Source organism: Haemorhous mexicanus, chromosome 6 (assembly GCF_027477595.1).
Source record: "Haemorhous mexicanus isolate bHaeMex1 chromosome 6, bHaeMex1.pri, whole genome shotgun sequence".
NCBI lineage: Eukaryota > Metazoa > Chordata > Aves > Passeriformes > Fringillidae > Haemorhous > Haemorhous mexicanus.
This window is the reverse complement of record NC_082346.1, coordinates 10,790,550-10,810,998: the sequence shown is the minus strand read 5'-3', so window position 1 is coordinate 10,810,998 and position 20,449 is coordinate 10,790,550. Positions and strand designations below refer to the sequence as shown.

General features: G+C 43.9%; 1 protein-coding gene across 1 annotated transcript in view; it reads left to right on the top strand.

Moving 5' to 3' along the window:
- ABTB2 (ankyrin repeat and BTB domain containing 2) overlaps nt 1-20,449 on the top strand; it is a 111,827-nt gene that overhangs the window by 55,094 nt on the left and 36,284 nt on the right. Inside the window, exons 2-3 of the mRNA XM_059848457.1 lie at nt 17,219-17,365; nt 19,992-20,202. Coding sequence (XP_059704440.1) covers nt 17,219-17,365; nt 19,992-20,202 — 358 coding nt within the window. The remainder of the gene's footprint in view (nt 1-17,218; nt 17,366-19,991; nt 20,203-20,449) is intronic.

Here is a 20,449-nt window from a genome sequence, read left to right as displayed (position 1 = left end):
GAAGTTTTTCTTCAAAATACCTTCCCTCCCCCAGTTTTTTTAGTTTGTTTTTTTTTTTTTTTAGATTTTTAGTCATTCCCTGCTGAAAACCTCCATATCAATCTGATCTCAGCTTGTCCTTCCAGCAGGAGAGAGGGGTTTGCACAGGCCCCATCCAGAGCTGGGAATGTCAGCGCCTCTCTGGGTTATTTAAGATATGTCTGCCCTGCAATAAATCTCATCTTGTCATTCTAATGGTACAATAACTTGGAAATGAAAGAAGTCAGCTGGGGGAATATGTGTGTGCACTGGAAAAACCATCCAGAACACTGTGCTGGAACAGGGCTTTGGATATTGTTGTGGAAAAAGCTTGGAAGCCGTTAGCCTGGTGCACAGGAGCAGTGAAGCAAAACAGGGGTGCTTGTTTAACAAAGGGAGAAAATAGGAGAGTGGCAGAGTGAATGTGTCCATTCCTTCTGGACTCTTCCATTGTTTTTAAGTAGAGGTGCATCTCTTGTTGGCACTATCCCTCAGGAGAAAGGGCACATAAAACAAACAAGCCAGAGGGTAACCAAAACAATACAGATGTAGGCTAGCATTGAAATGATTTATTTTTCTGTTGTACCTCCCAGCTGAAGACACTGAATAAACCATATCCATATGGAAGTGCCTTGAACTTTTAGGCTGTCAGGCAGGTTCCATGGAGGATATTTCTGAAATCTGCTTGGGGGAGATGGATTTCACCTGGACATGGCACCAGGTGCCATGTGGTCACCAAAGATGTGCAAACAGGAAAAGAATTATTGATAACCCCTTCTGTTCTCCCACCCTTTTCCCTGACTTCCAGGGCACTGGGTTTCCAAGGGCTTTGATGGCTGTGCCTCTGTTTCTCCTGCTGAAAAACAATGACAGTGATATGGATCTTTGCTTTGTACCAGGTATTGTTTGAAACATCAAACTGCTTTAAAAGGAGGAAGGGCCAAGGCGATTCAGATCCATAAATCAGTGTTTCTGCAAAGAGTGGTTTGGGTCTTTTGGGTCTATTCATTGCATCCCAGAAGAAAAGAGGAATTGTCAGTTTGTTTTTTCAGTCTCTTACATGAAAATAAATTCAGAGACCTTTTCCTTCCTATCTAAGAAGTGCAGAGATGGAAATAGTTCCTGAAGGCTCCAGTTAGACCCAAACCTCAGCTTTTTAACCATGTTTGAAGCGAGAGTGGTGATGATGATGTCTTTAGTGAAGCCTAAATCTTAACCTAATTTTGACAAAATACTGTGTTTGTGTAGTGGGCGCAAATGCTCCTTTACAGCTTTTTGTGATAGTTTGAAATCCACGCCTGAGATTTCAGGCAGGTGTGGATAAAAACAAACAAAAAAACTAACAAATAACCACCAACCTCTGTGATTTTCCTCCTCAGTGATGAGGAGAAGAGAAATGCTGATGTATCTAAAGTGCATTTCCTTTTTCATGACAAAATACAGAAAGTGAAATTGGGAATGAAACCTGATGCAACAAATGCTCTTTTATTAGTGGAGAAGACATTTGGCAGCAGAAGCAAAAATGACAACATAACCTCTTTGAAACAGATGACCTCCCTTTGCCCTGTAAAATTTCCTGCATTCTGCTTTTCATTAGCTATTTGCTTATGTGGTTTATGTATTTTATAGATTAAAAAAAAATCACATAAAATATGAACTATGGTATGATTTAGACCTAACATGGACCTTATGGATGATGTGACCAAGCTTGTAAGAGCTGAGCTCTCTGTGGTTGGATGCAATGTGGTTCTTACTGGAGTCAATGCTTAAGTGTCATTTTTCCATCTGGGGATGCCCATGGTATTCATGGAGGTTTTGGGTCAGGATGTGCTGATAACTTGGAGGGAGCCTCTTCATCCTGGGATGATGTACTGAAAGCTTTAGCTCAGGCACTAAGTGCTTTTGGTTCAGGGCTGTATCCTGGAACTTCCCCCAGCCCAAAAGGATTAAAGATGATTATATTTTTGCCCCAGAGTGTGGTGAGAGATTAATAGGAGATTACTGGAGCTGTTAAAGAGGATTCACCATTGTAAGAAGTGAATGTTCAGAAGCAGAACCTCATTTCAGACCCTTTTTCCTCAGAATGCTCCAGTGTGAGGGGAGAGAAAGAGAAGGAGAGAAAGCCTCTTTCCAGGAAGCACTGCTGATGAACCACCTTATTTAATGTATAAGAAAGTTCTTTTAGATGCTTCAAGATAAAAGGCATCTATAATGCTGCTTCAGAATTAATGATGTCATGCCAGCTCCATCAGAGAGTTTATGAGTCTTGGCTTCTTAGACACTCATAAAATAGGTAATTTATCAGTGCTGTTAAATGAGAGAAATCACCCTGCAGCTGCAGTGGGGAACACTCAGGCTTTGATTGCAGTGGGAGAGGAAGAGAAAGTTCTTGGATGAGCTGTCATGTTCTAACTGCTCAGTGCTGTGTTTTATTTTGGAGGGAAATTGTCTAAATATTGCAGAGGTGTTCTCTAATTATGATCTTTGAATTACTTAAATGTCATCTTACCTCTTTGCCTGTGCTGTGCTTTCCTTTTTTGAACTTGGCACCACAGAATTCCTTGGCTTGCTGGCACTACACTTAATTCTAACTCACGATCGGCACCGGGGCTCTGTGGCTTTTGGGCTGGAGTTACCTTGTAGTCATTCCTCTTTCAGCATGAATCAAGAAGGCTCATGTGGAGTACAGCGGGTTCTAGAGGCCTTAGTTAAGAGATGCTCACTGCCCCAAGAATCTTAAGATGTTGTAAAAACAAACACCATTTCCCCACCCAACCAAACTCGGGAATAAAGAGAAGAGATCCTTTGTTTCTGGTCACAGGGAGTGAGTTTAGAAGCAGCCTTGCCCATCAGAGCTGAGGAGAGAACCCAGACCTCCTGCAAAACCATTTCTCCCTGCCTGTGGTACCAGCAACTTGCTAATTTGAGAGCAGTATTGTTCCAGTTCTCAGGCTATCTGGGCTGATGTAATATTCTTGGCTACAGTCAGGTGGGTCATAATAAATTTTCTGGAACCACTTCCAGTTCTCTGTTTCTTTTCTTATAAACAACTTCTTGCACTTGGCAAATTCCGTTTGCTTCAGAATGCCAAAACTGTGGATAAGTTTTTCTATTGACTTCTCAAAGTAATTCTTTTACTATTTTCTCTGAAAGCAGAAGAGATTATATTTAAGAGGTTTTATTTAATTTATGATTCTTTTCAGCATTTCAGCAGTTTCTGTTATTTCCACAAGATGTAGTGGCACTGGCAGGGTGTGATTTTGTGCCGGTTTTAGCTGAACTAAATCGGGGCTGCTGCAGTCTCACCCATCCCTTTTTGCACCCAATCATTTCTCCACTGCTCTTTTATGCCTGCACTTGCATTTATGTGTTTATACAGTGCTTACACTGAGGCAAGGAATTGATGCAGCCAAAGCTGATCCTGCTGAGGGAGAATATTGACAAAAGCAGAGGCCAGGAACACAAAGCTTGGGACAAAGAAGAGCAGGGCTGCTCTCACTTAGAATGTAGTTCACTGGAAATTTAAAACAATGTAGGTGGTAATGAGAGCATCTTCAGCTCATTTTTAATGCCCTGGGTGTCTGAGATATTGCCTCTTATCAGTGTAATGTGGAGACACGAGGGTGGAATCCAGCCTGGAGCACATAATATCAATGGTCTTTCATCAGAGAGGGTGAGAGGTGACTCAGTCTCCAGCAGGTTAAACAAGTGCCACTCACCTGTGGGATTTGAGCTTCCCAGGCTGTCTGCTCCCAGATCCAGAGCGACCTGGGAGAGCAGCCCAGGCACAGAACCCTTGTTTTCACAGAGCCAAGTGTCCAGGCTCATGTCACAGGCACAGGACAAACTTAACTCTTTTCTTGGTTTGGACAAGTCATACATGACTTTTGCATCTGGAAAATGCCAGTGGTGGAGGCTGCAATAGCTGCAGAGCTTGGATGTGTTTCCTGCTCTCAAACCCTGCAGCTTTGCCACCAGCCAGTGATGCAGTGCACTTTAACCACTCTTTAAAACAATACAGTACTGCTCCAGCTACTGCACATGGCCAGACCTAAGAGGTTTGGCCTTGACTCCCACTGAAGTTTTCTCTGTGTACACTAATGTTTTTTCCCTCACATCTGTTTTTGGCAAAATCGCAGCTGCCAGATTTGATCCAAACACGTGCTTTTTTTTTTTTTTTTTTTTTTTTTTTTTTTTTTTTTTTTTGCTGCTCGCTTTGTATAGTTTTGTGCTTTGGCAATATCACCAGAAACCAGGGAGAAGGCTTGAGGTGACCTAATTGCAGCTCCCAGTACCTGGAGGGAGCTACAAGAAAGAAGGAGAGAGGGCTTGAAGTGACAGGACAGGGGGGAATGGATTCACACCGACAGGGGACTGGGTTAAATGGGATATTGGGAAGAAATTCTTCCCTGTGAAGGTGCTGAGGCCTTGGCACAGCTTCCCAAAGAAGCTGTAGCTGCCTTGTCCCTGGAATTTTTCCAGGCCACGTTGAACAGGGCTTGGAGCAACCTGGGACAGTGGAAGATGAACACAGCAGGGGTTTGGAATGAGATGATTCCTTGAGATGATCCCTTCCAAGCCAGACCATTCTGTGAGATACTGAGAAAGCTTTTCCATCCAGTCCTTGCCTAGGTACCATCTATGAACTGCTGGTTTACTGATAAGAACGGGATTACAGACAGAAAGTCAGAATAGAAGAAATCTTTTATACTCTAGAGATGGTTTTGGTGGGCACTGTAGTGACATTTCCCAAGGGGAGGTGGAAGAGATGGATTGCTCACACCTGAGTGAGAATAAAATGCAAACAGAGGAGCAGTGCAGCTGCAGATCAGGATTCCTCCTGGCTTTGCACAGCACAGATTTCCACATTAGTTCCTGTCAACATGGAGACCCCTTGACATTATTGGGTCAAAGAAAGGTGCTAATCCATCACAGAAAATGTCTTAGCACTTGATTTATATTCATTTATCTTTGCTCTGCACAAATGCTTTGTTCCTTACCCTGCTTTGAATCAGGCCAGCCTAATATATTGGCATCTCAATCATCATTTGGCTCCCACTGAGATGAAGAAGCAATGGTTGAGCCTGCAGGGCCCTAACAGTAAATCAGTGATTTATTAGGAAGAACAGGGCAGGAAGGTGAAGATCATCTTGAAAATAGGTAGTGAGGAGATTGCTACATTTTTCTGTTTGTCTGATTATTCTCCCCTGAAGAAGTACAAAACAGCAAAAAAAAAACCAAAACAAAACAACAAAAAAAAAACCAACCAAATCAAACCCAAGTAGCTTCAGCTTTCAAAGAAGGGTGTTAAAAAATTGAGACATTTCTTTTTTTATCTTATTATGGTGATCTTGAAATTAGCCTGGGAAGGGGCACTGGAAGCTGAATGACTTTGCCCACACAGCTACAGTGGGTATCAAGTTCCATCAGCACAGGGCCAAGGCATGTCCAGCTCTGCTCAATCACCCTTTGTTTGTTGTGCCACTTCATAGGGAATGGGATGAGGGGAAGGGAGACAAATGATGCTGGGGGTTAAAGGATAGAGAGTGTCACACGTTCCCCAGGAATTTTGAGGAAAAATAAAATATTTCCAAGGTAATGGTGCAGAATTGGCTCTTATTTATCGGACTGTTTCCCATTTTTTCACTGGTTTCTTCCATCAGGGAATGTTTAGGGGTTTGGGGTTTTTTTTTCCTGTTCCTTTTCTACCCTTCTTCTTCCATGTATCTATTTCCAGCCTCTCTGAGTCTTCTGTGTGCTCCTTTCCCTTCCTTGTTGTTATTATTGTATTACTTTTGGGGGTAGAGATTGTTCTGAAGTACAGTTTGAACTCCAAATAAGTTTCTGTGTCAGTTCCAGCTGATGTTCCCTATCTCCTCTTCCAGTCTGTTCCCACCATAAGTGGAGCTGCAGGGCAGCCCAGGTTTAGTCTTTACCAGCTTGTCCCTTTGTAACAGAACAGTCTCTTATTTGAGCTGTCACTTCAATAATTTGGTGAAAAGAACTGAAAAAAGCATTCTTAGACAGTTTAGCCTCCCCAAATCTGCCTCTGCCATGGTTCTGCCTTTTGCTTTACTCCATGACAAATCTAAAAAGCCTTCTAAGACTTTTTTTCCCTTGGCAATAATCAAAGCTATTAATATGCTCTGGGGGATCGGCTGTCTGTCTCTGCCCCCAGACACGCTTAGGATGGTTCTTGCACGCTGGGCTTCAAAGGATGAGACTGGACGCCAGGTTTTTTCGGTCTTCAGTTTGTTTATTATCTCTTATCTAAAAAGTCCTTTTCCCTGCCTGAAGGATCTGACCAACACGGCAGCCAAAGGCACTCTGCCCACCCCTAAGGCGGCCGCATCTTTTATAACAAAAACTACGTATATCATATTTACATTTTTTTCCCAATACCTATCATCTTCGTCACTAAGTACACCCTCATCCCAGACCAATCCACAAGTGCCAACACCACCCCAGAAGATGGAAGACAGGAAGAAGAAGGAAAAGCCTGGTGGCACACCCTGATTCCTCCATCTTGTCTCTACAACCCCCCTGTACCGAAACCCCAAAATTTGTAATTCACCCTATAATAATATCTTCCCTTCACCATTTACACCTGAGTGGTTCTCGCATGTTCCATTTCCTCATACATCGGTGGCACATCTCTAGATGGATCAAAATCAAGCCACCAAGTGCTTTTGGCAACATTCCAAGACTCCCGAGCCCCCCAAGGGTTCTCTCGGTAGCTCTGGACATCAGGAGTGATGTGCTGAGCTCCCACAATATGCTGCGATATAGTGGTTGCAGACAAACAGCTGGATCCAAAAAGTGATTACTTCTGTGGGATGGGGTTATTTGTGTGGGATGGACCTTTGCTTTTCAAGTCCTTCCATGCTGTGCATCTCTGCCTCGCAGCAGTGGAGATGTTCCACATTGCCCTCAAAGAGAAAATCATAATTTAAAACAACAGAGAACCCACAAAATAGAAAACAGAGGTTTTATTTTGTACCTTAATGACTACAGAAGTTTTATGGACAAAGGTGATGCTGTGATTGTTCATTAAAATAAAGAAGTTTTTTTCCAGCTGTGTAGTTTTTGTCAGTTAAAGGATCTTGCTCTAAAAACTTCTTTCATTTTTATTTCACTTTCTTCTGCTGTGAGGCAATTTTCCCAGTTTTTCCATCATTTTGCCTGAAATGATGAAAAATGTTTGGTTTTCTTTTTTCCCTTCATTTCACCTCTACAAATAACAATGTTCCAAGTGTCAGGAAAATAATTGCATGCTATGAAATGGGGTAGATGGAAGTCCCGTGCAGGAAAGCCCTGAGACAGCAGCAGGCTGTCAAAATCAATTGGGCTGAATGTTTGAATCCATTATGGATCTGCTGCGCGGGTGTGATAGAGATATCAAAGTGTATTTTTAAAATAAAATACAAGATTGGGATTCTAATTTTCATCCCCTACACAGATGCTCTGTTAAAAACCCAGAACATGTGGTTGTGTTTCCAAATTCTTCAAAGGACTGTGGCCATCCTGAGAAATGCTGCTTTTTATGCTTATGCAAAAAATTTGCTGTTTTAAAATAAAAATACTGGTTTTCTTCAGTTATAAAACAATGTTGGGGATCCATTAATCAGAGTGGTTTCCTGACCAAGTATTCAGATATTAATGTAAATGTCTATAAATAATATAGTGGCAGCAACATTCTTTTGGAAACAAAATTCAAAGAGGTCCTGTTTGAGCAGCAAGTACTTGCTCAGGGCAGTTATATTTAGGGCTCTAATGGAAGTGTACAAGTTATGCTTTTTATACAAACTATAAATGGCTACAACCAAGAGACTTAGACTTTGAAATTCACTTGGCACTTGTGCAATAGTGAGACAGGCCAGAGCCTTGTAGTACAGTTGGGTTTGGGTTTTTTTTTTCTTTTGCCTGCCAGCTTTACAAATATTGCCAAATTCTTGCAGTGTTGCCACCCCTGAAGGGCACTTTCAAAAATAGATTTTGGATCTGCTCTCATTTGGGACTGATGTGGAGCCTTGAAAAGGTTGGACTCTTGAGTGCAAGTGTGATGACAATGAAGAGGTGATGGGGGACAAGAAAGAGGAATTCGGATGCAGAAGCAGGGAGTAAAATAGGTGCTGAAACCAGAGCAGGACCTCATGGAAGGAAGCCAGGCATGAATGTGGATGGTATGAGATGGTCCTTGAGTGCCACACACAATGGGCTCAAGCCTTGCAGATCTTTCAGATCGAGGGCAAAGCTGAGCAGTTGGTGAGTAAGTGGAATTCCTCAGCTTCACTTCTGAGTGTATAAACAATTGGTCATTGTTGACAAGATCTCCAGGATGCTTTGATGTGAGGAAGCAGAAAGTTGCAAAATACTGTCATTAGTAAGGGACTAATCAGCTGTATTGAGGGGGAAAACTGCCAAATACTTCCAAGTGTTTGTTTGAGGGAATGAAAATTAGGAGAATCATAGCTTCTGTCCTGGGCTAGAATTGCTGCTGGTCTTTAGTGCTATCAAAATACTCTTGGAGAGCAAACCCTGCCTAATGGTGCTTGTCAAACACAAACATTGTTATCAGGATGGTGAAGCTTTTTGTGTTTGTCTTGTCCCAAAAGCTTGCACTAATATGGGGCTGTGGGCAGAGCTGGGGTAAAAAATGACAAAGCTTGTGATTCAGGAATTACTCATGCACGTAAACGCTGCTGTGAGCAATTTACTGTGCTGAAATAATACTGAAGATTAAACTGGAGGTATCAAATCTACAGTGGTGCTGGCTCTTTTCTCCTGAACTGCTCACCATGCACCCGCCCCCAGTTTTGTGCTGTCTGGCCGGTGACTCGGAAGCTGAATCATTTTTGTCTGCAGGCAGGGTAGGAATGTGCTCATCCTGGGGAGCCTCCAAGCCTTGCCCTCCTGAGGTCAGGCTTCACAGGCTCAGCACTGCACTGTGTTTCTCTTAGATAAAATTTCAATTTCATATTGAGTGACAGATGCATATTTCTCCCTGACAAAACCTAAGCTGCTGCTGACAGCTAAAGGAGACAGGCCCTGAGTTGCCTAAAAACTTCCTTTAGGAGCAGTGAGTTGGTTACTTCTGGGTTCCTATTTCCTCATGGCTTTTTAAAAATAAACTGAGAGTAATCTGCTCTTATGACACTCTGATATTTTAGGTCATTAACTAATGTAATTGTAGTCTTGATGTTTATTATTAAGTGACCATGGTTTCTGAAATCTGATTTTAATGGCTTGCAACAGCCAAGAGAGGGTAAGGAGGGTAGATTTTATCAGGCCAAGGACTCACCTGTATAAAGAAGCAGCCATGCAGGGGTAATTTCTTTCAAAAAATTGCTCTGGAATACGTTAGAAGGGATTGCACTGGATTATTCTGGAGGTACTTCCCTGGTCAGATTCTCCATCTTGACATTCCCTAAGAAAAGGAACTGGGAGTGGCTGAGGATATAAATTTACTATCCTCTTTGTTTGGCAAGCATACAGATCATGGGATGTATAAATAGAAGAATTGAAGGCAAGTAAAGAGAGGTCATTATGGGATGTACAAAGAGCTTACTCAGAGCACATCTGGGGAACTGGGCATGATTCAAAGGCCGGATTACAGGAAGGACAGTGAACAATAAGGAATGGATTAGAAGAGGGTATTGTGGAGGGTATGAGGACTCGAGCTGGTGCCTGCAGTTGCTGCAGTCCCAGTGCTTACACCAAATGAAACTGGTTTTACTGTAAAAACACCTAAATTGGAGACTTCTAAAGAATTTCAGGGGAATGGAGATAGAACCCTCTTCTTCCTAAGCTTTCTGACCCCTAGAGCAGTGCCACTAAAGGACTCTTACCACTGCTTACCTGTCATACCTCTCTCCCTGTTTCAAAAAAAAGGCTTATTTTTTTTAGCTTCCATATATAAAAAAAAAATATATATATATATATATAGTTTCATTATAATTTCTTATGGTACTTCTGCTCTATTTGTCAGAACAGCTGTCCAGTATTGTACACACATTCACATCTCTACAGGGCTAAAATAATTTTGCTTTCCTTAACCCTCTCAGAGTTGAGTTAAGGTTCTCTTCTGATATCATAAGCTCCAGTGAGGTGCAATTAAATATTGTCCCAATATCTGTCCTTTCATCTCGCAAGTAGCTGCATCTTGGGGAGCTTTATTGAAGGTAAAAAGGGCTTTGTAAATGAAAAAAGGGCTGTTGGTAAGGGGCAAAAAATGTGTTATTGACACATATGGGAAATGGGGACACTGCTAAATGTTGAGCAGCATGAAGGAGTTAGTTGAGGATGAGAAATGAAGCAAGAACACTGCTGCTGTCACACCACCCTTACCAGGAATGAAGCAATATCCTCATTTTCCAGATAAGCAGACTGAGACTGAGATTAATCAAACTGGTTGGGGTTTACACAAGTAGAGAATTCTAAGTCTTCAGCCTCTTGGACCACAGTAATTTTTTGGCACAGGATTCTGGTTTTCTATTTCTTTCACAGTGTTCATAATCTATTTATACCACTCCTCATAAAACTTTGTTTTTTCATTGCTATTTCTAACCCTGTATGGGGTTTTCTCTTTAGTGTGCCGTATTGGATCCTGAAAATAAGAGTCCTGGAAGCATGGATTTATTGATAATTGGTGGATTTTTAACACTGATATTACAGTGTAGCACAGGTCTTTGCCTGCCCTTGGGCCCTGCATAGAAGAGCCAATGCCTGGAAAATCACATGTACAAAATCCTAAAAGGATCAACCGAGTTTTAGAGATGTACTTGTGACTGAGTGCACATGCTTCTCTTCAGAAGTAGTTGTAGGAAGTAATAATAGTAGGAAGCATTTACAGTTTATATTTACAGATTATATCCCCAAAGGCCTTTTATTAGGACATATAAAACAGGAAGCATAAGTCTACAAACTTAGACTTAAAGCCACATAGTAATTCCATTTATTTGCAATCTCTGCATCCGGGTTGTGGGAGCAATGGTCTGTGCTGCCCAGTTTCATACTGGGAATTTGAACTGGGAGGTTTGGGCTTTGCCAAGTGCTGGTTCTGGTGCAGGAGTTGTGTGGTTGCTTCTCTTCCTTTTGCCCGTGTTCCTCCGTCTCGGAAATGGGAATGAGGACAGTCATTGTGCTCTGGTTTTTGGCAGTTAGGACAATGCAAGCTCAGGATATGTTCCCTTGTGCTTATGTTCAATTAAGTGCTTGGGGCCAGGCCAGGTTAGTGGTTGTCCAAAAGACCACAGGGATATGGAAGTGGGATTAGTGACTCAGTAAATTCTGACTTGGTATTAAACCAAGGCCTTTCTCCTACTTTTATAGTCATTTGCAAGCCCATATATCACAGCTGGATTCAAATGGAATACAGATCCTTCCTACCTTTGTCCAATTCCACCATTTTCATAGCAAAAGGGAAGCAAAATATGTGGGATGAAGACAGGCACAGGGAGTTTCCTAGGACTAGGGAGGCATTTTTAGTGATAGTCCACAGGCTCCTGCCCTTTCCCTGGCCGTGTGCTCCGTGGCTTTCCCTGCTTTTTAGACTTCCAGTTGCTGCAGTGACCTGCACCCCAGGAGAAAGGGGTGGTGAATTTTGAGAGTGCTTTATAAGTCTCTCCTGGGTTATTTTGGTACTTTACTTAAGCAATGCCTGTTGACACTGAGCTATTGAAAGACTGTGAGTATGAAGGCAGATCATTCCCTGATAACATCCCTGAAGTGCGGGAAAACTGTATTTTATTAATTTGGAAAGAATGTTGTCTCTTTGAGCAGTAGGACCAAGACTGAGGGCTGTGTGACTCTGAGGTGTCCAGAAGTGTCCCCTTAGGACATCAGCTCTTTGATGGAGAGATCCAGCGTAGTACTTGCAGCAAATTTTAAAATCTCCTCCACTTGAAGCTTCTCCCTCCTCTGCTTCTCCTCCTGTTTCCAATTACAGAATTACTGTTTAATGTGGATGCAGATATAGGAAACTGTGTTTGATTTTTCTTACTGCTGACAAACTGGGAGAGATGCCTGCCTGCTTTTTAGCAGAAGCCACACTCTTTTCCTATATATGAACAATTAGGTGAATTGTTCCCTGATCACAAACCTCTCTCACCATCTATAGCATGGCTGCAGTTGATTAGAGAGCCTGATGTGTTTAAATTTTGAGGGAGCTCCATCAGGAAGCTGTTTGTGGAGGGATTTGTTTATGTTCTGTCAAAATGATCCCATCTCATTTCATAAAATAAAGAGGGGTTGAGCTTTCCTAGCCGCGGTAGGTCAGCAAGGAGAAAACAGAACTCCAGGAACTGGCATTAATTCCTGCTGGTGCTCCACACTGGGAACTGATTGGCAAGAGGGAACTGCGGGGCATTGTGTGGTGTGGGAGATCAGGGAAGTGAGAACAAGGAGAGCCTTGAATGCTCCTGGCCATGAGGAATGGCAGGACTTTGTGCAAGGTGACAGCTGTCCCGATGTCATAGCCGCGTTCCAACGTGGGAACTGCACTTGCACTTGGCTGAGCTTTCCCCTGGCTCCCTCGGTATTGGTGGGATTTGGCAACTCCAGCATAGTCAGGTCGTCACCGTCTGCCTTCAAAACTTGGGCCTTCCAGAATTTCAGTTCACAGGGATCAGACATCATTCTCACCCCCTGGAATGTTTCTTGCAGAATTTATCCCAAGCCAAACATTGCAAAAGCACGCTGCTGTAGAGATTCTTGCTTGGTTTCCTAATGCATTTTTCAAGCATACTCGCAGCGCTCCTGGTTTCACACATGGGGCTTTTAGCAGCAATTCATAATGTATAGAGATGATTTTGAATTTTCCAAGGGCTTTCTGGTTGGTTTGACCAAATGGGTTCTTTTTTTCCTACTGTTCTGATTTGTTTCATGGAAGTGTTTAGGTATAAATGGCACATTGTATTGTCCCATGCATTTTGCTAGGTTTATTTTTTAAAAAAACAGTTTTTCCATGTCAGTAGTTTATGGTGTATATCCCTATCCTAATTATATTCCTGATTCTTTGCCTAATCTGTCATGAGCAGGGCCAGTGCATTTCTGAAATAAGAAAATCAGTACCCTGGGCAATTTCCATGAGGAATCCCAGACAGCAGAATTCGAGTGCTTTCCAGCCAAGACTCCTTGGCCCTTTGCCACTTGTGAGTGGCCCCATCTTAACCTCTAGACATCATAGAGGTGTTTGAAAGCCATCAAATGGCTGATGAGCTAATCTCCAGGAAGCTGTCTGCCAACATCAAGGGTCCAGACTGGAGAAAGCCCAGAGAAAACCATTACAACAAGGTAAAAATGATGGCAAGTCCCTTTGCACGACTGTGGTGTTCAAATAGTGTGAGGTGTGAAGGGGCTGTGGGTAGTTGGAAAGTCAAACATTCCAATCTCAGAGCAAAATTCAGGGAAAGTTCTGCATTTGCCTGTATCTTGAGAGCAAAAGAACAGAATTTCATGCCAGACTCTGAATTATGAGGGCATTCAGAAATGGACCTGGTGTTCCTTACAGGAGTTGTCATGCTTGAGGAACTGGATTGACTGCCCAATCAAGCTTGGGGAATCGTAGAATCAGGCAGCGGTTTGGCTTGGAAGGGGCTTTTAAAGATAATTTAGTTCCAAACCCCCTGCCATGGGCAGGAGCACCTTGCCCTAGACCAGATTGCTCCAAATCCTGTCAAACCTGGCCTTGAGCACTCCCAGGGATGAGGCAGCCACGGCTTCTCTGGGAAACAGTGCCAGGGCCTTCCCACCCTTATAGTAAAAAATTCTGTCCCAACATCCCATCTAAACCCACCCTCCTTCAGTTTAAAGCCATTCCCCTTTATGCTGTCACTCCATGCTCTTCTCCAAAGCCCCTCTCCAGCTCTCTTGGAGCCCCTAGGGTTCTCGTTGGACTCTTCCCCTCTCCAGGTTGAACAGTCCCAATTCTCCCAGCCTATCTCCAGAGCAGAGGTGTTCCAGCACGTGCTGGAAACCACACAAGAGCGTTGCCCAGCCCTGCTCGGGGGAGCCATCACGTTAGAGCCAAAGCTCTCCACAGAGCTGCTGCACCTCTTAAAGCAGAAAGATGTCCAGGAGTGTGAACAGACTTTTCCCTGGATCTTGCTCAGACTGGAAACATTTTCAGTTGCTATTAAAAAGCATCAGATTACGGACAACAATTTGAAACTCTTTAGGCAAGCAGAATAATTTGAGTTTAAGGAACTGCTTAACTGGAATTCACCCAGTCGTGACTGCCTTTTAAGAGCGTTGGCAGCAAGTGCTCGTGAGCAGGTTTCATATTTAACTGAGGCAGAATAAATATGGCTTTATTTCCAGCTGCTGTTTCAAAAGCTATGGAAAGATCAGGAAAAAAATTGTTAGCCAACCATGCTTTAATTGAGAATCAGGCCATTCCGGAGGTGACTTGTGAGCTCTTGCTGCTCCTGAGGTTTGAGCTAAGCCACACTTGAATTCACAGCCTCTCCTTAACCTCCACCAGGGCCTGGATCCCTTACTTAAAATCTTAATTAAAAATACTGCCTAAGTGGTTCATTCCTGCACAGTAAATATGTGTTGTTTCACATTGTTTTGTGGGAAAAACACAGTTTGGAAAGTCTGGAAATAAAGGTGAGTATCAAACTGAGAGTGTTCTGACCTGGACTGATTTATTTCAGTTGCAGTTTTGCTTATCTTGCTAGTCATTATTAAAATCAGTGTTGCCACTATGAAAATGCAGGAATGGGAATTCCAGACAGAAACTGCCCATGGTTTATGCCATTCTAACACCTTTTGACTGAAAATTCCATGATTTGGGAAGCAGAAGAGCAAGAACCATAGTTTGGGATACAAATAATCAGCACAAGGCACTAGCCTGTTATCAAAAAAGGGGGTTTTTAATTGGTATTAAAGTCCTGTTCCTACTTAAAACATCACTGGGCAAAGCTTGACTGCAGATGTCCTTGTGCCTGAATTTCTGATCTGAGGAGCAACAATGATGCTTTTCCAGCTCTACAGAGTTACTGGGAGTGGATCACAGAGGGAACCCAGATTAGGGTGCTGCAAGATAGAATAGTTGTGGGGTACATTTCTGTTTTGCTTCCCACTGTCCCAAACTCAGTGTTGGGAGATGTGTCCTCATTCCCTGGCCTGCTTGTACCTGCGGAGACCTGCCAGACGCGGGGAACCTTGGAATCTCTGTGTCATTCATCCCCCTCTCCCAGGGAAAATCCCCAGTGGCATCACTGGGCTTTGGCACATGGCCAAAGTCTTGCAGAGTTCCGTAGTCCTCTCTGGTGCCTAAAGGATGTTCCTCAGCTGTGCCAAGGCAGGTGACAGCATAAATCTTGTCCACAGCTATCTTGGATGAGTCATTTTTCCAAAGGTAAATAAATACTCCCTGTTTCCAAGCATCACCTGACAAACTGTGAACTGGAAAACTGAGAAAATGATGTTGCCTTTTGCAAGCCAAAGCGTTCTGCAAATCTCTATTTTTAATTCCTTGTTAGAAAACAGAACTAACTGATAGGGGCTGGCAGAGAAAATGTGCCTCACTCCTTTCCCTCTGCTGGGATCAGCAGTGGAGCTGCCAGTTTCTGTTTTCGCCTCTGTAGAATTATGTGCCTCTATTTGAAAGTTTTGACAAATCAGGCTGTTTTCATTCTCCCTCTGCCATAAATTCAATCCATATGTCTCTCAAACATCCTTTCATAGCTTTGGCATGGAAAAGGAAGTGTCTTAGGCTCTGTATAGTGTATTTAAAGCAAAGCTCTCCTAGTTTGCATGCATGGCTTCTGGTAGTTCTTAAAGCTTCAACTTCCTAATTATTCAGGTTAAGAGGGCATTGGCAGAGCATTCTCCATTAACCAACAGTGATGTACAGTGAAGAAGCACAAGAGGATAAATCATTCCCTTATTCTCATCATGTCCAGGAAGTTTTTGATACAGCCCTTGGCTTATCCACGAAGCAGGATGTGAAAAGGGTAGGAGAGATCAATCCAGCATAAAATCTCAAAAGAAAACATCAAGACAAAGAAACAAAGGGTCTTGCACAATGAGCTGCAGGGTTTTGTTAGGCAACAATACCCAGCACCTATGTGACAGGAGGTCACTGCCTCTAGAGTAAAGGATCTCCACTTCCCAGCCTGAGCCAGGGTTGGGAGGTGAGGGCAGAAGGAAACGTGGGTCCGAGCTGAACTCTTTTGCTGTAGATCAAAGTTAAAAAGCAGAAATACAGGATGTAGCAGGCTAAGAGTAGAGGCAGTTGTGGCTGTTCTGAGCGCCCTTGTCTGGAATCAGGGAAAATATGGGCCAGGAGGTGCTGCTGGAATTGTGGGGTGGATCTGTAATTAAAAATGGGGCCATAGTGCGGGCGCAGGAACAATGGCTGAATGACTGCAGGTGCTTTTTTGGAGTCCACCTGCCCTGTGGATGCAGTGGCACCAGATCTACCCCAGGGTGCCATTGGACAGGGCAGGTCACTCGCCCAGCCCAGCCTCTATCACACACCCTGCTCCCTGCCTCACATCCACTTCAGAGATCACATTCCCCCTTTCTCTGTGCCACACAGAGCAGTCAGTTGCTGTGCATTTGATGGAGAGGAGATGTGTGTGGTAAACACGTGTGTGCAGTGTAATTACCGTCCTAATCTCTCTCTCTCTCACACAGGGGTCATTTACAGAGATGAAAATTCAGGCAGCCTCAGACCTGCTGGGCGTCGCTTGGCGCATCCAGAGCTGTGCACATGCAGAAACCACAGTCTGAGCACCTGAAACTGCATGGCAGGTTCAAAGGGCTGGCACAGCCCCTGGTTTTGTTTGCAGGGTTGCAGGGATGAGGTGGACTCCAGGCTATATTCCACATCTCTCCAGATCAGGCCCTTCTATCTGGGGATCTGCATACAGCTGTTCAGCAGCGAGCCGTGTGTGCGCGGCCCTGTTGTTGTATAAACAAGAGCAGAGATTTAACCAAAGCTTTTCATGTAGTTTTATCTCGACTGCAATTTGTTTCCAGCTCTTAAAGGCTGTAGGAACATCCAGCCTTACTCCCTGGAGCTTGTTTCAGCCTTCCCAACGGTGTTCACAGTGCTGTTTGATTTCCTTTGAACTGTTCAAAAATTCCTGGGGAAAGGTGCGAGTTCTGTCTCCCTCCTGGAGGGATTTGCTTTTCCACACAAAGTGTGGGCTGATTTGTAAGAGGTGTGCTGTGTGCTCTGTCCCAGGTGTGCTGTCCCTCCCTGCCTACTTCAGCCCCTACCACGACGGCTCCGTGTGCAGCGATGGCCGGGCCGACGCCTACGCGCAGCTGGAGCTGCGGACCCTGGAGCAGTCCCTGCTGGCCACATGCGTCGGGAGCATCTCAGAACTGAGTAAGTCTGGGATGGAATCCTGTAATCCACCATGGGGTTCTTCCAGCAGGGCACGAGAGCCCATCCCTCCTCCACTGCTGAGGGGCAGCAGGAGAGCTGCCGCTGTTGGCAGCATGAGCAGCATTTAATGTTGGGTGAGATGTAATTGTCTGGTGGTGCTGTTTATGCAAATCAGCTGGTTTCATTAATCTGCTTAATGTCTAATTCACCTGGAGAGGTGTGAGATGTGCTTCTTTTGATTTTTTGGTTGGTTTTTTTTTTTTTTTTGGTAGAGAAGTTACTACCAGCTGAAGTTTGATGCTCTTTCTTAGATGCCTCTGGAGGCTCTCCTGTGCATTTGTGAAGCACAGCAAACCTCCCAACGACAGCAAAGAGGGTTCTTTTAGTTAGTGTTTCTGCAGTGGACATGTCTGGGATATTCAAGGAAAAGCTTTTTGGTTACTTAAAAAACAAAAAGTGAAGGAAAAAGAAAGTCTGAGAGCACTCTGGTAACAAAAACTTGTTCAACCCCCACCTTTTTTTTTAAAGCTGACCAAATGAAATGTTCCATTCCTAAAGTACTCACAAAGCCCCTTTAAAGTAAACAAAAATGATTTGTGTTTTCCTGGTCTACTTTCCCCCTTGCAACGTTTCTGCTGGCATCACTTTCTTAGCCTGCACCATCTGAATGCTAATGAATGCCAGGGCCAGTAAGGAGTTTGTGTGTTTCACCATTTATTTTGCAACCTGCCTTAGTTTGAGGTTTTCAAATTCCTTCAACACACCTCTATTTATCCTGGAACACAAGAGAACATTTGTAGCAAGGGCCTGGGATTGAATACAGCTTCCTCTCTCCCTCTTCCCCCATCCCCGCCTGGCCAACTTGGTCAGTACATCCAGTGAATGGCTCTCCTGATACAGTTGCCTTTTTTTTTTTTTTTTTTTTTTTTAATTTTTTTTAAATGTTGCTGCCCATTGCCAGAAAAATAGAGTGAGTGTGCAAAGGAGAAGGAACGTTATTCTGAGTTGAAAATTTGAATTCCAGATGCATTTCTGCTATAAACTGTGCAGACTTCTGTGTTAGCACCAGCGCTGGAGGATCCGTGATGCTCTCATAAAACGTGAGGATCCTGGAGCTCCTGAAGTGGAAAGGCAGAGTTGTTAGAAGGATTTTTTTATTATTCTGAAGTGGGTCCTTAAAGCTGAATGTGCTGTACAACAAAGCAGTGGCAGGGCTTTAGACTGCAAGCTGAGATTTTTAATACCCTGTTGGTCTGAACCACTAAAAATGTCATGTTTAGACATACAGTAGCTTTGTGGGGCTCTCTCCTGTGTAACAGTAGAACCCCAGGGCTTCTGACTAACTAATTTAGTGTATTGCTTTTAGATATAAATGAACAAATAATAACTTCCCAAGAATTTCAGAGGGAGGTGTTGCTAATGCGTATGTGGCACGACTAAATCAGGTTGCTTTCCCAGGAGCCAGCTTTGTGATGGGGTGACTATTTCAGTTCCATCCTTTCCCAGAATTGTAACTTTTGGACACAATAGAGCAATGTTTCCTGTGAGAGTTTGAGGGGACTGTGAAGCATAAAGCAGCAGAGATTCTCCCAAGGAAAAAACAGATCCTAGCTAAGTATAGTAATAATTTAGCTCACTCATTGGTAGTCGCATTACTCAAAGATGAAGCTTTTAAAGCTTTTTGGAGTTTGTAATGCACCACAACACAATAAGATTAAACAGGGTTGTGCCTAAGGCAAGCTTATTGCAAAAATACCAGCTTTGGGGTCATTGCTCTGAGAACTTTTTTAAAAATCTGCAGTCCTAAAATTCTGAGTGCAGCTGTGTGATCCAGGTCACCTTAGTCGCAGCCTCCTCAGGTCTACCGTGCTCCGACACAGAGGCAGCTTGGCTTGAGTTCAAAAACCAGGAGGAATGAGAAGCCCAGAGACCTCCTGGATTGAGGTTCTTATAATGCTGAGGGACAGATTTCTGGCACAGCTTGAGACAGCCAGCATGATAAAGATTGGCTTTTTAATAAGAGAGTCTGGTCCTGGCTGTTCTGGAGAAACCTGCAGCTGGAGTGAGAATGGGAGCAGCAGACCCCTCAAAGAAGGGGTTTCTGTCTTGAACATAATGTCACTAATTTGTCTCAAGTGCCTGGGCAGGAGGGTAGAACAGCATGACCCAATTGGAAGAAATGGGAGCAGCCTCCTAAAAAAAGGAGAGTGAAGTATTGGTGCTACTGACTTTGCCTTTTGAAACTGTCACTGCCAGGTTGGGCAGAGGACACTGTACAAAGACATCAGTAGTTTTTGTAGGCTGGCAAAAAAATTTTTATATTTGTGGGTGGAAAGAGGAGAACACCAGCAGTAAACCTGCCAACTCACTGTAAAGAATGTGTGGTAACTGAGAGGTGTTGCACTTCATGTGTTCTAACTGATAACTTGGTATTTGAAAGAAAATGTTGCCGAGCGGCAGCCTGAAGGACAGGACACCCTCTGCCTTTGTGGAGGAGGTTCTGTGCACACAGCAAACTTTCCTCTGAACCATGAGAGCTTTGATTTGTTCAAGAAGCATGATTAAAAGCACTGTGGGTGCCTAATAAAGAGATGATTTTGTGTTTTCTCCCTGTGTGTGCACGCAGGCGATTTGGTCTCGCGAGCCATGCACCACATGCAGTGCCTGAACACCATCCGGCCTGGCATGAGCCCTGTGCGGCAAACCCGGCAGCAGCAGCCCATCTCCTGGTCCCCTGATGCCCTCCACACCCTCTACTACTTCCTACGCTGTCCCCAGATGGAGTCCATGGAGAATCCCAACCTGGATCCTCCGAGGATGACGCTGAGCAATGAGCGGTAGGTCGGTGAGCTGCGAGCGGGCACGGAGCAGGCTGAAAGGGCTCCTTCTGTTGGATTTCCAGGACAGGTCTGTGGGATGCTACCTAGAAGGCATCAGTTATTCCTGCAGCCAGGCCACATTAGCTTGTCAGCCCTGCCAAGTGTGCGAAGCCTTGGAATTGGAGCTGGAAAGTGAGCTGGTTTTTCGTGCGGTCTTTCCGAGTGAGGCACAAGGCTGTGTGCTGCCAACAGGGCTTGTCTGGAG